At 28.6% G+C, this 21,152-nt stretch overlaps 1 protein-coding gene across 3 annotated transcripts; it reads right to left on the bottom strand.

Moving 5' to 3' along the window:
* Positions 1-15,378: 15,378 nt before the first annotated feature.
* On the bottom strand, positions 15,379-16,864 carry LOC122593947 (trans-resveratrol di-O-methyltransferase-like). Of its 3 annotated transcripts, none has more exons than XM_043766421.1 (3): positions 15,982-16,864; positions 15,749-15,868; positions 15,379-15,666 (listed from the first exon to the last, which is right to left on the bottom strand). In XM_043766421.1, the coding sequence occupies exons 1-3, from the start codon at positions 16,786-16,788 to the stop codon at positions 15,598-15,600; spliced, it is 996 nt and encodes a 331-aa protein (XP_043622356.1). In that variant the 5' UTR covers positions 16,789-16,864; the 3' UTR covers positions 15,379-15,597. The 3 variants fall into 3 exon arrangements, with proteins under 3 accessions (XP_043622356.1, XP_043622355.1, XP_043622354.1); XM_043766420.1 differs by having other exon boundaries at positions 15,379-15,868; positions 15,982-16,349; positions 16,437-16,864; XM_043766419.1 differs by having other exon boundaries at positions 15,379-15,868.
* Between the last annotated feature and the right edge of the window lie 4,288 nt (positions 16,865-21,152).

Genomic DNA, 21,152 nt, shown 5'->3' with positions numbered 1-21,152 from the left:
AATGCACAAAACAAAAAACATGATTATTTCAATTTTGACGGATAAATGTGTTGTTAATCACTTAAATAATGATAATTAGTTATGCACTATGTTAGTTTTATGGACTTTTAATACATCAAAATGATGTTTTTAAGGTGTTCTCACCGTTCTTATTTTAAAAGTGTTCTCACCGGAGTGTTACCCTATATATATATATATTGATATATACAAAAAGATATTAGATACACAAATGCATTATAATTTATAAGACAATAATGTGATGAAGCTGACATAGGTGCGTGACTTGTTAAAAAAAATAAGGTAGATAATAAAATCAAAACAATTAAACAATAATGTTGACTTGAAATTGATGTCATATAGACGATATGATGAGACTATTAAACTACGGGGAAAAAACACATTGGTTTTGAACTTGTCCTTTTTCATAATTAACTTTTATTTTTAAATTAAAATTTCATTCCAAATAATAAATAAATAAATAATATAGAAAAAAAATAACTTTACACATATGTAAGGCATACGAACTTTTACATATGTAAAAAAAAAAATTGTTGTTTTTTCTGCAATAGGCATTTATTAAAGATAGAGAAAATTAAAAACCATTTATGCTCGCTTTCACACGTATATTCCATTATATAAAGAAGTTATTTTTTATAAAAAAAGTTTTTTACAAAGAAATTATTTGTCATGAGTACAAAAGTTAGTAAAAGATATCAACCTAACTATGTATATATTTTTTTCATTTTTTGAGTGGTTGATATTGTTTCTTACTCAAATTGTTAAGTGGTAAAAACCTATTGACCATATTGGTAAATTCTTGTATAAGTGTGTAAAGTTGGATATACGCTCTCTCAAATGCGACTATATATTTAGGTAATATTTCCCATGAAGAAATGGTGGCACCGTTTCCATAATAATAATTTATGTACAATGATATTTGTATAAATTGTATATTTTTATCATCAATGTGTTTAAATGAACAATTATACGGTATACATAAATAAATTATGGTTCACGGTGATAGATTTTTTGAAAACAATAGTTTGTGTTGTTATATACAAGCATAGTACTCGCGCGTTGCGGCGGTGGAGAAAGAGAACAGCGGCGGAGGGTTATAGAAAGTTGATGATAATGTGTAATGATTAAAAAGAATGGGGAAATGAGGGTATTTAAGGGTTTTATATTTAAGTAAGGGTATTTTGGAAAGAAAAAAAGTGCTGAATTTTAAGAAATCCAATACTCTTTATAAGGAAGTATAGATAAAATATAAAATAAAAGAAATTATATGATCGTAGCGTTGACTTAATTATCCTGATTTAAGGAAAGTATTTATTCGATCATTTCATAGAGAGTGAATAAATTTTTTATAATAAATCAATTTATTTACAATTACAAATTACAAAGGTACTAGTTACTCAAACCCTGGTTTAGTTAACCCGGATTTTTTAAGTTAAATTAGTTCTAACCTGGATATTTTTTGTTAATGTTGATGATTATTCATTTATCATTGAGTTTAGGGTTATAAAAAAAGGAAGAAAATAAAAATACAAAAAGTTATGATGTCATTTCTGTTTAAAAATTGTGCTAGCAAAGGATGAGGTATTTACATTTCATTCTTTCTTTAAAAATAACTTTTGGAAACAATTTTGTAATATAAGTGATATTATTATTGTCATATTATAAGAAAAATGAATACATAAACCACGAATTAAGAGACCATTAACACGAAACATATAAGCCAACCATGTATAAATAAGCTACATAACCACGACGCTGAACACTACACTGGGAGCACACGAACAAATCACAAATGATCGAATAACAATGGCTGAAAAATGTGTATGTCGAAATTCGCAACCTGCAACTAAAAAAGCATTGAACTTGAGCTGAAATTACCCTTAAACAGTTAAACTAATTTCAAGTGAGACCTAAATTTTTCTTTAATAGCAGATTTTAATTAAAATGACATGGTGTTTGTGTAAAGATGTTACTAATGCAAGGATCCTGATTTGCGCAACGACTATAAATTTTATTCATCTAACATCTTATTTAATTAACACCAAGACAGAAAGTGACGGGACTTTTAGTTTTGTTGGTAGTTGAAGATGACTTTAAAATCTTAGTGCAAAGCTCACGTGTAAAACAAAATTGAATCATGATTTGTTTACTACTTTATGTTAACATCGAAATGATAACTTAGAATAGTCTAAATATTTTAGTTTAATTTTCCTTTTTAAACAATATACGTACTCTTGTTAAGTATATATCTAACACAACATATATGTTCTCAAAAAAGTTTTATATTAATATAATATTTACTTGTTAAGTTAATTAATCCAACTATATATATACGAGTATCATTTTTCAAACATTCTTTATTTAAAATGCAACTACTCATTTTTTAAACCATACTCCTCTCATTCACAATCATCCATTTTACCAAACTATCAATATTGTATCCATACATTTCATTAGAAACTAACACTAATATCAATAATTTCAACCATTTGAAGAGAATTATTTATGAAATTAAACTAGTCATGACCACCATTAGTCGTTTTTTGACAATGAAATATATGCGTATATACAAATATGCAATCGTTTTTCGCTAATTCAAGCTTTTGGCTTTTCTTTGTTAATTCAACGGGTAGGGGAATTGGTGGTTAGGGTATGCCACTAACAATTAGGTGCTAATTAAAAAGTTATTATGCCTAAATATATGCCTAATAAAAAAAAATTTACACATGACAAATTTATTAGTAAAGATTATGAAAGAGATTATATGAAATTCATGGGTCAAATAGTTAATTTCTTTTGTATGTTGGAATTGGAAGTTTATTGAATAATAATTGTAAGAAAAAAAGTTTGTTTAATGAAGTAGGCTCCATAAAAGTGGTTAAAGAAGTTGTTGGAAGTTACTCCGTAGTTGTTAACCTTTTATAGTTTTATTCTTTTACTAAATTTTCATTTAACAAATTAAAATAAAAATTGGATTTAACAAATTAAAAATCAAACATGCATCAAACCATAATATGATTGTGTCATTTACAACCGCATCTACCATGCCAGCGGATGTGGTAGCCCATGCCACTGGCATAGTTTGTAGACGAAAGGCACATTAGGTCGGTCGTTATAGCACTTCTTTCCCCTCTAGCATTTCTTTCCTCGCGTCCGATGCGTTGGACAGGGAAAACGTTATTAGGACAGGGTGCGTTAAAAGCGATGTCGAGGGGGGGGGGGGTCGTCCAACCTTAGACCCTCGTTCAACATGATGTGAGTGAAAGAATATGAGATTATAAGACTAGAGGAGGAGTTATTTAAGAATTCACAAATAAAAAAGAACTCAAGAACCAATCTAGACCACACATTTTTTTTCTTTTTCTCTCTTTTCAATTAAATAATAAAATTCACCAAAATCATTCAAAATAATTTATCTCACAAACCGTAAATCGTTAAACGAAACAAAAAAACATGGGTAGTCTTAAAATTTCGTCCTCTTTCATTAGAGATCCAATTCGATATCCTTAAGGGCGAAGCCCGTTCCGAATTATAATTTTTGTTCAACCTACACATGTGTAAGTTATGTGTAAGTACCAAAAAGAAAACGAAAATAAAAAGTCATCAAAAGTATATCGAATTGGATCTCTAATGAAAGAGGACGAAATTTTAAGACCACCCATGCTTTTTGTTTCGTCTAACGATTTACGGTTTGTGAGATAAAACATTTGAATAATTTGTGTGAATTTTATTATTTAATTGAAAAGAGAAAAAGTGAGAAAGAATGTGTGGTTTAAAATGCTTCTTGAGTTTTTTTTTTTTATGAATTTTCAAAATAATCACCCCTATAAAATTATCCCTATCAGGGGAGTAAATATTCAATCGGTTGGAGACAGTGGGGAAAAAATTATTAAAAATCTTTTATGTAACCGAACAAGTCGATGGTGTAAACCTTTGTTTGGAGAATAAATTAATGGCAAGTTGGCAATTGGCTAAACTTCTACATATTTCCTTTTGACTCATCCAAATATATTTATATATATATATATATATATATAATAAAACAATAGTTATTCTAATTTTTTAAAGTCATCCACCTCAAATTAAAATTATCTCTAAACATAAGATTTATCCTACGTGGCACCTCCATTTTTTTTCACACTAATAAATTTTCATTAAATAATATAATATAATTATACATATATTTTAAATATGACATATAGAAAAAGCATATATATATAATTTATATTTATATCAATCAAACATATATAAAAAATCACGACTAACATTGTATGACATTTTTTAACTTTTTTATTTTAACTATAAACACTTCATAATTCATAACTCATAATCCATGATATTTTAATACCTTTTCTTTCTTTTTTTTCATTTTCTATCTACTATATACACTTCATAACCAAACTATATATATTACGTTCAACACGTACACCTCAAATTACATAGCCCTTTATAATAATCTATCTATACATATATTATGTTTCACAGTTTTCTTCGTTGTTAATTTATCATAATCATGAAGTATTTTTCAATTGATTTTTAATTTATAAAGTTATTCTTAATAATCTATCTATACATATATTATGTTTCACAGTTTTCTTCGTTGTTAATTTATCATAATCATGAAGTATTTTTCAATTGGTTTTTAACTTATAAAGTTATTTTTCTGCCGTATACCAATATATATATATATATATATATATTAAAACAGTAAAAATCCTAGCCTTTTAAACCCTTCTTTCAACCTAAAGTTAGCTTTAAACATTGCCACATAGGATTGTATCATACGTGGCATCTCCATACTTTTTTTACAATATTTATCTTATAACCAATGTAATTTATTTTATTAAATATAACATAAAATATTGAATCAAAACTATATACACAAAATTAAAAAAAAAAACTCAAAACCCATATTAAGATATAAGAAGACGTCCAATACATCTATTAATTTGGCAATGATATTTGACATAAATAATATTATTTATTAAAATATATACAACTTTGAAGACTATATCAAATTTAAAATTTATTTAAAAATATTATTAGGTTATACACGACCAAACAATTTTGTTGTTTCTCCTTCGTTCTCTTGGCCGAAACCTTAACCAAAATTGGTTATTCTAGCCACAAAAAAATGTCTATTTTATAATGATAATAGTAGTTATTTTGAGTTTTACGAATGAATTTCTTGATTGTTGGAGATAAAATACTTTATTTCCTAATTGTGTTTAGGATTATTTTTTTCCGTCACTACATAAGGTTTTTTCTCCATCTTTTCAGCATATTTGAAAGTAAAAACTAAAATGATTTTCTCTTATTTATCTTATTAGTTTTTTACTTATTCGTATTGTATTTATGTGTATTTTATATGACTAAATTTTTGTCATGTTTAGTTATTTACTTTGTATATATTATTTCGTTTGATGAATATATAGATATCATGCTACATTATCGATTTACGTTTGATTTGTTGATGATATCAAAATATTTTATGTTAAATGTTGGTGTGTAATCACTATAGTAGGTTTAGTGACTGTGATATTGACATGTCAGAAAAGACAAAAGATGATCAGAGTAATCCAGGAATTAACCATTAACTATAACATAATCAATTTCAACATAATAAGCCTATAGAATAGCTATTTATTAATGCATAAAATAACCTTTTTAACTAGCCGCGCATCGCGCGGGTTAAAATATCTAGCATTACTATATAACTTTATTTTTAGCTAAAATCATTTTTACAAATTTCCAAAATAAGTTTAAAATATACTCTTTTTCTTTTTTTTTTATATATATGAACTGTTATAATTATACATTATTGTATTTTCTAATTTTATTTGTATTTTAGTGGGATAAAAACTTTTTTAAATATAAAATGAGTTATATATTATCTTAAAATGATAATTGAGACATTTAAGTTTTTGTAGCCGATGGTTAGTGATTCCGTAAATAATTGATAATTGAAACATCTAAGTCATTATAAATAGTTTTTGAATGAAAAATGAATTTTTACATAAATTATATTTTAATATATAGTTTGTTGGGTTGTTAATGAGAGTGTAAAAATTGAGTTTGATTGGGTTGGGTAGATAGAAAAGTGAGAAAATAATTATTTAATGAATAGTAGTATTAGGTTGGGTTGTGAATGTGGATGGTCTAAGAAAAAGATGCTATTGGGGTGTTATAGGAAAGACAAAAGCTAATGAATAATGAAAGAATAGGAGATGAATATGGCTTGCATAAGGAGTGACCTTATAATCTCGTTTTCAACACATAAGGAGGAGGTGTATTTTGAAAGACTTAATTACATTTGGATTAAATTATTCTTACCATGTCAAGAAAGTCTTAAACTTCTTTTGATGTAAGGCTACGAGTACAAGAATAAAAATAGCTCTTGAGTCTTGTCCCTTAATTTCTACTTTTTTTTATATTATTTTTTTAAGAAACGGCATGGAGATAATTCCTCCCCACCACTTGTCTTTCTTTTTGGTCTCTAAACGGAAATTCATTCAATAGGATTCGAAAACAGTTGAGATAGCTTTGCTTGTAAAAGCCGTATAACTGATAAAACAAGTTATGTTCGAACATACTTTCTATGAGACAGAGAGACGCAGACTTCTTTGCATTCAAAACACAAAGTATTCTGTCTTTTTACATTTCTTTTCAAATAGCAATAACAAGCTAGAGAATTACTATTAAAATCTTAAGGGGAATTTTTTTTACTCCAACTTTTGAAAGTACAGGTAAAATACTTTTGGCTCATCTAGAATTCATATTCTTATTCACATACCGTATGAATAGTAAAATTCATTGAAAACTGACTCGTACATGTTTGAACATATACTATATCATATATATGTGTATCCATTTTGACTTCAATATTTTAGTTTTACTTGAGAGAATATATATGATGATGTATCAAGTCAGTCTGTAAATAATTAGCTTTTAACTTAATACTCGCATGTAGCTTGATTGGTAATGGGTGAGAACATGTTTGCCACATATATAAAATAACAATTCGTAGAAGTCCGAACAATAAAATTCAACGTTTTATACGTACATCACTACATCGTACATTGTGGGAAAAAGTGAGTTTCTCCAACAATATTTACCTATGGGAAAGGCTAAATACTGCATTTAATGTGCATAAAAAAACTTGTACCTTCTATATTTAAAGTTCGCTTCCTGATTTTATGATAAATGTACAAACAATTTATGCACTTTAAACACAGCTATATGAGCTGTATTTAGCAAACCCTTTTACTTATTACTAGTGACTAGCATAACCCGAAAACTAATAAATTTAGTACGAGTAAATACTAATCCCTTAACCAAATTTTCAAAATCTAAACCAGAATCTGAAAATTGAATATGTCATTTCAGTTCCATAAATATTCAGAAAAGCAAACTAACAACATCCGACAACCAAAAAACATATACATATAGTCATTTTTAATTTTCCCCGTCAAATACAATGGGGAATTTTATCCCATACACTCTCTTTCTAGTTTTGAACTTTATTCGTCAAGAAGAAGATTAATTAAGATATAAACCATCTCTTTATCTATATCTAATTATTTATATACCATACTAGTGTTCAGATCTGTCAATTGGACGGATAGTCTCAAGATATATAAATATAATAATAATAATTATGAAATAAAAAGTGTATTACCAGTATCACAACTTAATGAATACGAAAGCTAAAGAAGAACATATGAAAATTAACTCCATATAAATATTGATTTCAGTTTAATTTTTTTTCCAACTTTAGTTAAATAAAAAAGGAAAACAAAAGTGTATGACCAGTATCAAAATTTAATCAATATGAAAGCTAAAGAAGAAACACATGAAAATTAACTCCATATAAATATTGATTTCGGTTTACTTTTTTTTTTCCCCAACTTTAGTTAAATCAAAAGAGAAACAAAAAATGTAGGACTAATATCACAACTTAATCAATACGAAAGCTAAACAAGAAACATATAAAAATTAACTCCGTATAAAGGTTTATATAATAATAATAATAATAATAATAATATAACCACCTAGCTTATGGCGCAGTGGTCAGTTGGGGTACCTTCTGGGTATCTTGGCGAGAGTGGATATTGGTTTGGAAGTCATGGGATCGAATCTTGTATTCTCCATTGACCTCGGACATTTACTTCTTTAGCGTAATATGGGCTCCCATTGGGGGTACCAGCGGTGTAAGGCGCCTCGAACCCTGAGCATACTGCCCGTTTGGATGTCACTGCTCAGCTCGATGGAATGATCTGTCCACCCGCCGTTCAATAATAATAATAATAATAATAATTTTTTATAAGATTTTTTTATTATAGGTAAGTCATTTTTTATTAAATAAATATTAAAAAAATATAGGATTTATAAGGAGAGAGTATTAGGTTAAAGGAAGGGGGTTAGGGTGCCAAGTGTACCCCAGTCCCCTCTTTTAGTTATATTATAGATTATAAAGCAGATTTCTCCTAAATTTTCAACATTGAACTTAAATTTTCAATATTTATTTTAAGTAATTTATCAAAATGCCCATTCTATCCATTATATATTTACCTAAAATAACTATAGTACCCTTTCTCTCTCCTCAAATCTCAACCAATCATTTTTTTCTCTCCTTCATAAATCATTATATTATTCTAATTCATTTAAAACCTTTTATCTCAAAAACCGTACATCGATAAATTATAAAAATATATGAGTGTTTTTAAAATTGCATGCTCTTTTATTAGAGTGGTCATTCGATATACTTTCGACGAATTTTTAAATTCGACGACGGATCCCGTACAGCTAAGGGTGGAGCCCGTCATGTAAATCTCCCTATCATCGCCATCGCCGCCGCTGCCATTACATCACCACCCCGCTATCACCTCTATCACCATCGCAATGTGCGAGTACCGTTCTCGTGTATAATAATATGAAAAAGGTTTTATCCAAAATATATCCTCCTTGTTGGAATCTCTCATCACGGTACAAAATCAACAAAACTATATATTATAAGAGTTTCTTTATTTTGAGAACCATTTTCCGTACGAACCATGAGAAGTCTTAAATTATATATTTGTTTACATGTTTTTTTTCCATCATTCATATGTGAAATGATATAAAAATGTATGTTGTAGAAGAAACTTTTTGAAGAAACCTTCAAAAATGAGTAGTGATAAATCTACAACAAAATTTTACCATCTACAACAAATGTTCAAATTTTATTGTGCAAAGTACAACTGTATATTGCATGCATTGTTGTAGATGGATAAATATCATTGTAGATTTATCAATTCTCCTTCAAAATAGTCTTTTGTGAACTTGTAAATGAATTTGTTCACATTTTCTGTTTACATGTGACAAACGACTATATATAATGTTTTGGAAAAAAATTTCTTATGCAACATATATTTTTTATAACATTTCACATGTGAACAAACATAAAAACATGTGATTTAATATAAAAATTAAGATCTTTTCACTGTTCTTAAAAAAAATGGATTTATCAAAATAAGGGCCCTTAGGGTGGGCGAAGCGCCCTGGGGAGCGAATAGGTACCGGTTGACACACCGCGCCTACCCCCTGGTACCTATAGGGTGGGGAGGGTGGTGATGGTTTCCATGCCTACCTTGTTTTGTCTTTTTCTTTCTTTTTTTTCTTTATCTTTTCTTCATTATTTTTTTATTAAGTAAATAGAAAGTGTGGGGAGGAGAAAGGAGGGATGATTGAGACATGAAACAAAATCGGCCCCTCCCTCCACCCTTATGACATAATATAAGATGGTAGATACATAAGCAGATAAACAAATAATACAACGATATATGTTGGGAGTGTACTTGTACGTCAGAGTACAACCGTCCATTAGCGCAGAAAGGAAAGTGAGGGCAGAAGAAAAAGAAAAGGACAATGGTCACCCCCCCTGTTCTATGATTGTTGCAGAAAAACCCCTCGACTTTTACGCGAGCTGCATGGACCACCCTCTCTTCCTTTCTCTCACACATACTTACACACGCACTAAGGTGTGAAATAAAATTAGTTTAAATAAAGCGGGATTCGTGTCGTGATTCAATAGCGAAAAATCTAACATACGTTGTCTTAACCGAGTCGAAAATGTATATTTCAAATATCCAAACATACCTCTAGTGTGTAATAGAAAACTGTACATATATATGTTTCAGAAATTTGTTGGAGTCGCAGACTACCCAATACCAAATACATATCTTCATGCATATATAACTGTACGATTATATATGTAGGATATGCGAGTTATCTCGTGGAAAAAGACATTACACCCCTACCAAAGTACCCAACTCTTAACTATAAACCAACTATATATATATATATATTAGAGAAGCTACAACTACTGATAAGTACAAGCATTCACTTAAAATGTGTAGCTAAAACAAGAATTCACTTTTACAAGTACAAGCTATTTGAGTGTAATGTTCAAATAGCATTTTAATTACCATGTGTGTGTATGTTATGATTTGAATCTCATTTATTTATGTAAATAAATACGAAACTAGACTCGTAAAACAAAAGAATGGAAAATGAAAAATTTGGGGAATACAGTTGAAAACTTTACTAAAAATGCAAAGTTCAAGTCCCATTCTAATGCATGTTCTTAATATGAGCAAAGATTTTCGACTTTGGTCTTTTTTTTGGCAACATTTGCTTTCCTTAGAATCTTCATTCCACTTATATTGTTTCTTTTAACGGTTGTTTTATACTTCAATTAAAACACGAGAGAATATACTCGCGTGTTGCAGTGGTGAGATGGTGGGGTGATAGGTCATAGAGTATGATGATCAAATACCTTAGCCATAAGGGCTCTGCTCTCGGATTTAAAAATTCGTCGAAAGTATATCGAATGACATCTCCAATGAAATAATATGAAATTTTAAGAACACCCATATAATTTTAATAATTTATCGATGTATGGTTTTTGATAGAAAAGATTTTAAATGAATTAGAGGAATAAAATGATTTATGGATGAGAAAAAAATGTGTGGTTAATATTTGAGGAAAGAGATAAAAATGAGTGAATAAAATTTCATCTAAGGGTTGAAAAGTTAAAAAAATTTGGTGAGAACAAATACTTTATAATGTAGTAGAGTTGGAGATAAAGATTAGACCATTGAAAAATTGTTAGAAAAAATAAACCAAATATTATCTTTATAATAATCATTACATTAATAAAAGCGGAATTTGAAACCTCTCTTTGCGCGTCATGGCAGTGTTTTTATATCTAGATGAGATGACCCGCGCAATGCAGCGGTGATTGCGACAACGGGTGGTGCTGATGGGGTGATGGTAACGATGTAGTTATTAATCTAAAAGTGATTGATGTAAATAGCAGTGTAGTTATTTTATGGTTAGGGGATGTATCTTTTATAAATAACTTTATTAAAAGTATTATAGTGATAGGTGGAAATATTTAAATTAATGAATAAAGAAGATAGATAGTTTGGATAAATATGGGTTGAAAATATTTTATGAATATATTATGTAGATTTAGTGTATGAGTTAAGAATGTGTTGAAAATTAAGGGTATTTTGGGTATTTTAAATGTAGAGAGTTAAAAAGAGAGGAAAGTAATTTGTTTATTAATATAGTATAGATATAGAAGTATAGATAAGTAGTACCAAATTTTTAAAAAAAAAGAAAGAAGTTAACTACCTATCAAATAGCAAGCCGTTCCTTTGATGATGATCATCACCAAAAGCTGTCTCGTTTATAAAACGCCAAATAGTCCAGGATCCGCAAAAATAATGATCAATTTGATGAGCTTCGGCTCATTCTGATTAACTCGTAGATCTTCTCCACTTTTGTTGTTGCACAATGATATTTGGAAGGTACAAGATATTTTAGTGTAATTAGATTGAATTGATTGATTAATTTCGTCATAATAAGACATTATATATATATTTGAAAGTACAAAATACACGCTTATATGAATATATAATTTAGAAGCGGTTCGAGATAAAGAAATATTTACTCCTTTGAGTCTTTTCCATTTACATAATGTGAATTCATAAGTTATTGAAGATTATTCAAGTTATTTAACGCTCAACAAAAGTAAAATTTATATGACATGATTAGAAAACAAAACAAAAAAAGAAAAAGCAATGATATACAATATGTTATGAACAACTCGTCAAGATAGATTATCACAACTAAGTCAATATTGTATTTATTCTAAATGTGTATGTATGTTAGTATGTAACATAATAACATAAACATGGCTAACAAATTTACGATTTAAACTCATTCTTGATACACCATATTTACAACAATATCGTAAAACAGTTACGTCCACACCGAATTAGATCTAGTATAAGCTTTTTTTTTTTTGAAAGACAGAAGAATATATATATATATATATATATATAGGTTAGTTATTATAAGATAACTATTAACCTAAAACAAAAAGAATAATGTGCTAGCCGTAAGATCTTCCATCCAAGATTAGATCCAAGGATATATTTAATGATGACATTTTTGTTGATACTTGAAAGTTCAATGGCATGAAATTTTCATAACTACTGTCCACGTTTTCAGCTTCCTTAACTCATTCGTAAGTTTAATTATTTAATATTTAATATCAACTTTTAAAATACATTTTAGTTTTTGTTATCAGACTTATTAATTAGTTTGTCATACGTGCCATTCATATAATTTATTAATTACTAATCCACTTAAATAAATCATGATGCACCATTTTAATATTCATGTCTCATGTGTATCATAATTAGTTAGAGAGTCACAATGCATCATTTTGATATAATATTTTTTTTAACTAACAGTTTGTTTTTAAACATCGCTGATACATAAAGTTATTAGTACATTCGGGACAAACCATATGAAATTTGATGCACAAAAATATAAGAACTCGTTATTTTTTACAAACCTTACAAATATCATTTTGTATATATTGATCCACATTGATTCAACGGAAAAAATGATGCACCAATATTTTGTAAAAAATGATGCACAACTATATATTATTTGAATAACACCTTATATGTAATTGATGCATAAATATTATATGGAATTGATGCACAAGTAATTAAGTATTATGTACAAAATGATGCACACGCATTATATGAATAGCAACTTATGATCGCAAAGATGATAGATAAACATACTATGTTGATGCACAAGTAATATGGAAAAATTGATGCAAAAATATTATTTGAAAAAATATGTGTAGTAGTCATTGATGTACAAGTTTTATTTAAATTATAATACTTATGTATAACATCAAATTGAAAAAACAAAAATGAAGAACTTTGCTTATGAACACATGTTGAACAGATTTAAATTTCTTTTATATATAAATGGAGTTAGAAGTAAATAGAATAACAACATACATGTTTCCTTTGTTATACTCAAAGTGGAAGATGAAAACGCGAGAAGAGAAAGAAAGATAGGGGTCGTGATGGCTGCTCATAAAATAGGGTAAAAGATTGATTGTGGTTGCTGATACATTCCTTTATAAAAAATTTACATATCTAACCTTTAAGTATTAAAAATATAATTAAATAATAAAAGACACATGTCAAACTCACATTATATCTTATTTGTTTTATGTTAATGGTTGTTTTATTTTACCCCTAACCTATATATATATTATAATATTATATATTATATATTAATAATATGACCTAGCAAGATGCTAGAAAGTCATGACAGTATAATTAACTAATTACAAAATGTTACATAAGAACACCAAAGGAAGAAAAAATCTAATGCTCCAAGGTCTTTATAAACTAAATTCACACCAATTTTCTGATGTGAGCTCTTTGAATCTTGCACGATTCTTGATCTAGTAAAAACTTTGACTCATAACCTCTTCTTTTATCTTGATCCATGATACAGTTGTTCCATTGAAACAGATCTAGTATAAGCTAAAAGCTATATTTGATAACACATCTAATACATATAGTATTATTTATGAAAATGATATATTAAGATTTATGAAGGCAGAAGTGTCTAACGTGAACAAAGAGGTGTGCCTAGCAGGCTGGTCCGGATTCTAGTGTGGTATGTAGTATGTTTAATTAATTGTTACAATTACTTTTATTGATATAAATTATGATTTCACTAAATTGAAAATTGGAATAATCAGACGATTAGATCATTTCGAACTATGAGGTTTTAGTTTTTTTACTTTGGTATCGAAAACTTGTCAGTTTACATGAAATCTGGGCTATTCAACTTGGGCCCGAATTGCTGATGGTTTTTTAGTGTTTGACTTAACTTTAAAATTTACATGACATCTGGGCTATTCAATTAGGACTGAAAAGCTGATGACTATTAAGTGGCCCAAAACCATATAAAAGAATGAGATTTTACACTTATAATTATCGCATACTATTACACTATATTTTAGACTCGTGTTAAATAGATGGGGTTTACAATATTATTAATATAAAAATTAGTATATAAAACAAATAAAATATTTACACGTTAAATATGAAATATACTTAAAAAGAAATTGAGATACTCAAATCTTAATACTGAATGCTAAATTATGTCAAGACTGGATGGTGTATCAAAGTTTTTTTTATACAAACTCTTTCAAGAAAGCAATATCTTAGTTTTGATTATACAATTAACCTTGTTCCAAAAATGTAATTTTATTTTTGTTAGTCATGGTTCTTAAGAACAATAAAAGTAAAAGCCGGTTCGTGGGGTTTTCAATGATTAATATGAAATATACTTAAAAAGAAATTGAGATACTCAAATCTTAATACTAAATGCTAAATCATATCAAGACTAGATGGTGTATCAAAGTTTCTTTTATACAAACTCTTTCAAAGAAGCAATATCTTACCTTTGATTACACAATTGACCTTGTTTCAAAAATGTAATTTTATTTTTGTTAGTCATGGTTCTTAAGAACAATAAAAGTGGAAACCGGTTCTTAGGGTTTTCAATGATTTCGTGTGTTGTATTTTATTTATAGAATTCAGTTTATATATAAAAAAAAATTTGTATCCTAAATATAGTTTGATTCCAATTATTAATAACAATATTTAAGTTGGATTAAAGGGTAAATTTGTGATAAAAAAATAGTAAATCATTAAATATCTGTTGGAGATCTATAATTTGGATTTAAAGTCTTATATCGATAACAATGTACTTATTTTTAATTGTTTTTAAGTTTGAAAGACATATCCAAAGTTGTTTAAAAACTATACGGCTAGAAATAATTAAATAAAATCATGTAAATATTTAAATGTGACAACATCAATTTTCAATTTATTAAAATCGTGAGTTATAATTGATCAATAAGGTATGAGTTTAGTTGTCTTTTAGTATATATAAATAAATATTTTAGTATATATAAATAAATAAAGATAAAGATAGTCTTAAACTCTTAAAAGGAGAAGACTGGTATACAGATTTTCAGAAAGAAAACGAAACAAATACAAACAGTACCGTACCACTGAATATCCAGAAGACATGATCACTTTGCAAACATAGACTTAAGGCACTAGTTTATTCCAATAGTAAACAACTTATCTAATTAAGGGAAAACCTCCATTAGAGACCTCAAGCCACAGATTGGAGTTATTCTATATCTATTGAATCCAGCTTCCAGAAATAGTTTTTCCCACTCGCCTTCGGTTCTTTCTCTTCCTGTAACCAAAACCATCATCAGTATGTCGAAAACCAACTTGGTATTTGTTATCTCATGCCTGTCATGGTTTTCGTCTACCACCATATCTATGATCACCAGTTTTCCTTTGTTCCTCTCATCATCACCTTCTAATTGGAGAGCTTCTCTACACCTTTTTAATATCTTCAGCACGTTCTCATCGCTCCAATTATGGAAAACGTGCTACAAATTAAAGCTAACAATTGATCACCCTAGCTAGAAACATATTATTATTATTATTATGTATAGAGCTGAGCTAGAAATGAAATAAAAGTAAATAACAAATAGTTACCTACCTTGAAGAAAATAGCATTGGCAGATGGGATGGAGCTAAACATATCACCTCCAACATATTTAAGATTCGTTGTGTCGTTCATGTCAACTACGACGTGTGGGAGATCAAAAACGGTGCAAGTCATATGTGGGAAAGCTTCAAGGAGAATCTTAGCATTGAGCCCGGTTCCACCACCAACATCAACTAATGAATCCACACCTTGAAAGATCTCTTTACAGTTTTCAACCACCAAGCTCATCATTTTAGAATCACTTGCCATTGCATCATTGAAAAGCCCATTGAAACCAGGATTCTTGTTAGCAAACTCCCAAATTGGAGTCCCATGAGCCGTCTCAAAAACAGTTGATTCACTTCCCCTAAACCACCTCCCTAAGAATTGCCAAGGAGTCACAATAACGGGATCAAGAATCAGATTAGCAAATGGTAATAAGTTTGGTTGGGTTTGAGAATTTTCACTTGCGTTCTTGAGCAACAACTTTGAGGAAACTGTGAGACCGTATCCTTGTTTTTCGACCTTGTCTTCTTGATCATGAAACTTGGTGATGGAGAAGAAGTTGGAGTGAACTAGCAACCGCATAAGGCGTTGCAAATGAAAGGTTTTCGTGATAGGGAGGTTGAGCTTTGAAACTAGTTCTTGAATCGTGATTGGTTTCTCGTGATTATGAATGATATCGGGTATGCCTAGTTCAAGTGCACAACCAAGTGACATGGAAGTAGCATACTTAAAAAAATGCCCATATATATGAGCTTGAGCTTCAAATAGTTCGTTTGCTTCTCCTAAGCTTTGATGATGATCATTGAGATCCATTTAGTTTTAACTTAGACGCAACTCTATACTACTGTGATGAATTGAAATGCTATCCAATTTGAAGTCTAATAATGCTTCTCTGTGATTTTTTAATGTACAACTTACTTGATTTAATAACTAATTAGATTTTATACCCGTATCCAACACTGGACACGGGGTTTACGATATTATCAATATTAGATCTTCATACATTTAAGTCATAAAAGCTTATAATTTGAAGATATATGGTTTCAAGTGTTATACTTTGCAAGTTCGTCACTATTATTATTAGCCGAGACATATTGATAGAATTGTTTGTGCTAGTCATTTCATAAGGCACATGCTATAATAATTTCTCTATTATAGAATTTTTTTTTTTTTGAAACCAGTTGTACTTATATATGTGATATTATTATAAAAAATAATTAAGAATTAAAATATAAATCTTGTACTTGACATTTAATTATATATATTTGATCATGATGTGGACCCTTAACACGAATAAGTTTATTCTCAATCACCTATCATATGGTAATTATTGATGGCTAAAAATAAATATATATTAAATATTCAGGGCTAAAAAGTGTAAATTATTGATGGAAAACAACACATAAGCGGAAGTTAATTTGATAAAATTAAGCGATTTAATTAGTTAATAAGTCATTAAGTTTTAAAATAATTTTTTGTAGACAATATTTCATATGTTGAAAATGTCTTAATGTAAATTTTAAAAAGTTATCTCAAGTTGATTGCTAAAATAAATATAAATTAAGTATTCAGAGTTAAAAAGTCTAAATTATTGTTAAAAAACAAAAAAGTGTAAATTAATGAGATTTTTTCTACAATGTAACATAAATACTAATATAATAATATATTTAAATAATGATTATTAGGATTTTTAATTTATAGTTAATATAAATGATGACATAAGCGAGAGTCAATTTGATTGGTTAATAAGTCATTGGTTCAACTGTCTTATAATATATATTAAGATTAAGATTACGGTCTAATTAGTTACTATGCTAAAAGTCATTAGTATTTTATGTTTATGAAAAACATCTTTTTCTGAATACAAGAGAAAGGTACTCGCGCGTTGCAGTGGTGATGGTGGTGATGTAATGGCGGTGGAGACGGTGATAGAGTGATCTATCTGTACGGGCTCCGCTCTCGGATTTAAAAATTCGTTGAAAGTATATCAAATGGTCTCCCTAATGAAAGAGCAGAAAATTTTAAGAACATCCGTATAATTTTAGAATTTATTGATATACGGTTTTTGAGATAAAAGATTTTAAATGAATTAGAGGAATAAAATGATTTATGCAAAAGAGAGAAAAAAAAAATAAGTGGTTGAGATTCGAGGAGAGGAAAAAGGAAAGAGTATTATAGTTATTTTAGATCAATATAGAATAGATAAAATGAACATTTTAATGAAATAAATGTTGAAACTAAAAATATTAGATGTTATTTGTTTTATAAGATGATATAGATATGTAGTTGAATGACTTGGAACAATCAAATGAACAGAGTATCTCAAATTATTAGTATATAACAAACCACATTGGTTGGTGGCTACTCAAATGAACGTGGCTACTCAAATGAACAGGATTTATCATTGTTTTTTTAAAAAAAACTTCAAGTAGCCAAGGACATCCACTCAGCGCTTGCAATGTGTGTGCTTTATTTTGTTTTTCCTTTTAGTTAGCATTTATTCTTTTATCTTTATTTCAAAACCTTTTCGGCTTTTTGGTTGGTTTTCCAATCGAGAGAAAGGTTAGGTTTACAAACTATTTAGAAACATAAAGTTACAAACTGACATGACATGTGAATGGGACCAATGATATTTGATTGTGTTTTCTCTGTCATCTTTCCCCCCTTGATTTTTATTGATGGCTCATGAATTTGTAAAGATTTGTTTGTATTTTGTTTGTCACTCTAGCATCTCTCTTTTTAATTACTGATGAACTTCAACTGAACTAAATCTCTTTATATAATAAAACAAGATTGTTTTTTATAGATATTATTAGAAAGATTTTGATGTGGCAAATTCATATTTCACTTAAAATTTCTTTTTATTTAATTATGATGTCATATATATAAAAATAAAATAGAAATAGTTCTTTACATATTTAATTAAAATATCAATAATTTATTTAAAGAATAAAAAATCTCTCTTATATAATATTATTACAAATAAAATGTATTTTTTTTATTTAGTTGATTTATTAACTATATAATTATTGTTTTAATTGAATTATTAGATTTATATCAAGTTATAATGTTTTAAAAACAGATATTACATAAAAAATTTTTAATTTATTTTATATTTTACAATTTTAATTAACATGCCCGGGTTAAACCCGAATTGATTAACTAGTAAGTGAATGAAAACAAAATCTAGGTAGCTGCAACGAAAAAAAAATTACACCCACAACACAATAAAGCTTTCTTTCTGCTGGGAACCAACATTCTTGGCTGATAAAAAAAAGAGGCATGGGATAACCATTTTCCAATATCAAATTCATTTTCAAAGAGTGATAACATATGTGAGATATACATATCTTTTCTTAAATAAAAAGAGAATAATTATGAAAAAAATATATATATAAATATATGTTTTTAACAAATTTCGGATCTTTCCATACCGGAAACCGCACCATGACCGAAAAACATCCGCAGTGCCTTCTGGTTTGTCGTCCACACATTCCACCATTATACAAGTGAAAATTTATACCATCTCAAGTTAAAACCCCCGACTCGTCGTAAAAATCAATGCGAAGCGCGATATAGTTTTATTAGTTTATGAACATTTGTTATCTTTCAACTTTTAAATGTAAACATTAAAATACACGACAATATAAACATCAATCAAGTTAAGATAAAGAAAGAAAGAAACTGCTTAGTTGTGCCTTCCGTGAGTTTTAAGCCCCAATACCTCGACGGTGTATGAGGGAAGTTAAGATGCAGGCAGACCTTACCCCTACCTAAGTAGAGAGGCTGTTTGCAGTTTCTACCTAAATGATAGAAAAAGCCCTCAAACCTTTGCATGGGATGAGGATCGAACCCATAACCTCTGTTTTCAGAGGCCAGAGTGTTTAACAATGATCTAACCATAAGTTAAATGAATTTAATAAACTTTTTACAAAATCTGGTAATGTCTACTAACACTTATCCATTTTAAAAGAAAGAGCACAGATCGACTCGGGAGTTCTCACTCGGGCTACTCCTTTTGTAAATGAGCTACCTCATTTTTCTTGAAAATATCACTCAATGTACTTATTTTATCTCTTTCGTTTTTACTAACTCAATTATCCATCTCCACTTAATATGACTTAATTAAGTCATTTATAAGATAAATTTCTTAATATTTAACATAACTACACTATCTCTTTTAAACCAGTTAGCTCTACATTAATAACTACATCACCATCGTGGCCTCCAACCATGGCCTACACCATTGTTTGCCGCTAGGAACACCCCGGCCGCCCAACCAGTTAACGCCATCACCACACTAGTGCCGTTATCATCATCGTTGAATCGTGAACATTCATATAGGGTTTAAATAATCCTTAAAAGCTGAGACGGAGCCAAAACTTTTTTTGTGAGGGGCAAATTTAAAAGTCTCTTCTTATTATATTTATTAGGGTCATCTTTGAAGAAGTATATTTCAAAAAAAAATTAGCCCTCACCTAAGAATTAGAAAAAATGAACTCCTAAAATAATTTCGTGTCCGTGCAAGTTATGGGAACTTGAATATTGGTCTTTGCAATTTTGAACAATATGCTGACGGAGGAGTTGTGTTATATTAAACAACATAAAATAAGTTCATCGAAATAAATGATATAGAATTTAGCCTCTAAATATCACTTGACTATTGTGATTACTAATGTATAATAATTTGAAAAGAAAGTAACATTTTTACATACAGTTATACTATTTATCAATGTATGATACATTTAACCAAACAAATTAAACACTATCGCCAGCTTCTCTTTTTAAACTCCATTAAAAATCAAAATAACTCAAGATTTTTACTTTACCATAGAGGATTTTATCTCAAAACTAATACTTCCAACATAAGTAAAATACTTCCAAAGAAAAGACATATGACAACAATGGTAACATTTTTATGTATTTTATGTTTATCGATACTTTTTAGGAACAAAACTATGAACATATCTCTAAAAAATTATATTGTATCAAAATTGGTGGCAACTGCCCCCATTGTATAACCGTCCATACTTAAAAGTTTGAGATGTATTTATTGACAAGTTCTAAATGTTTCTTTGACAACCGAAAATTACAAGTTCTAAAAGGTTTTAAATGTTTGTGTGACTCAATATAATTTTTTCATGACACGAAAACGATTAATAATAATAAAAAAATTG

This window comes from Erigeron canadensis, chromosome 3 (assembly GCF_010389155.1).
Source record: "Erigeron canadensis isolate Cc75 chromosome 3, C_canadensis_v1, whole genome shotgun sequence".
Classification (NCBI taxonomy): domain Eukaryota; kingdom Viridiplantae; phylum Streptophyta; class Magnoliopsida; order Asterales; family Asteraceae; genus Erigeron; species Erigeron canadensis.
Note: the sequence above shows the minus strand (reverse complement) of the source record. Positions and strands in the feature narration are given on the sequence as shown.

Coding starts and splice junctions, on each gene's coding strand:
- LOC122593947 (XM_043766419.1), bottom strand. CDS start 16,788: ATGGATCTCAATGATCATCATCAAAGCTTAGGAGAAGCAAACGAACTA. Junction 15,869..15,981: donor CCAATGCTATTTTCTTCAAG/GTAGGTAACTAT, acceptor TTTAATTTGTAG/CACGTTTTCCATAATTGGAG.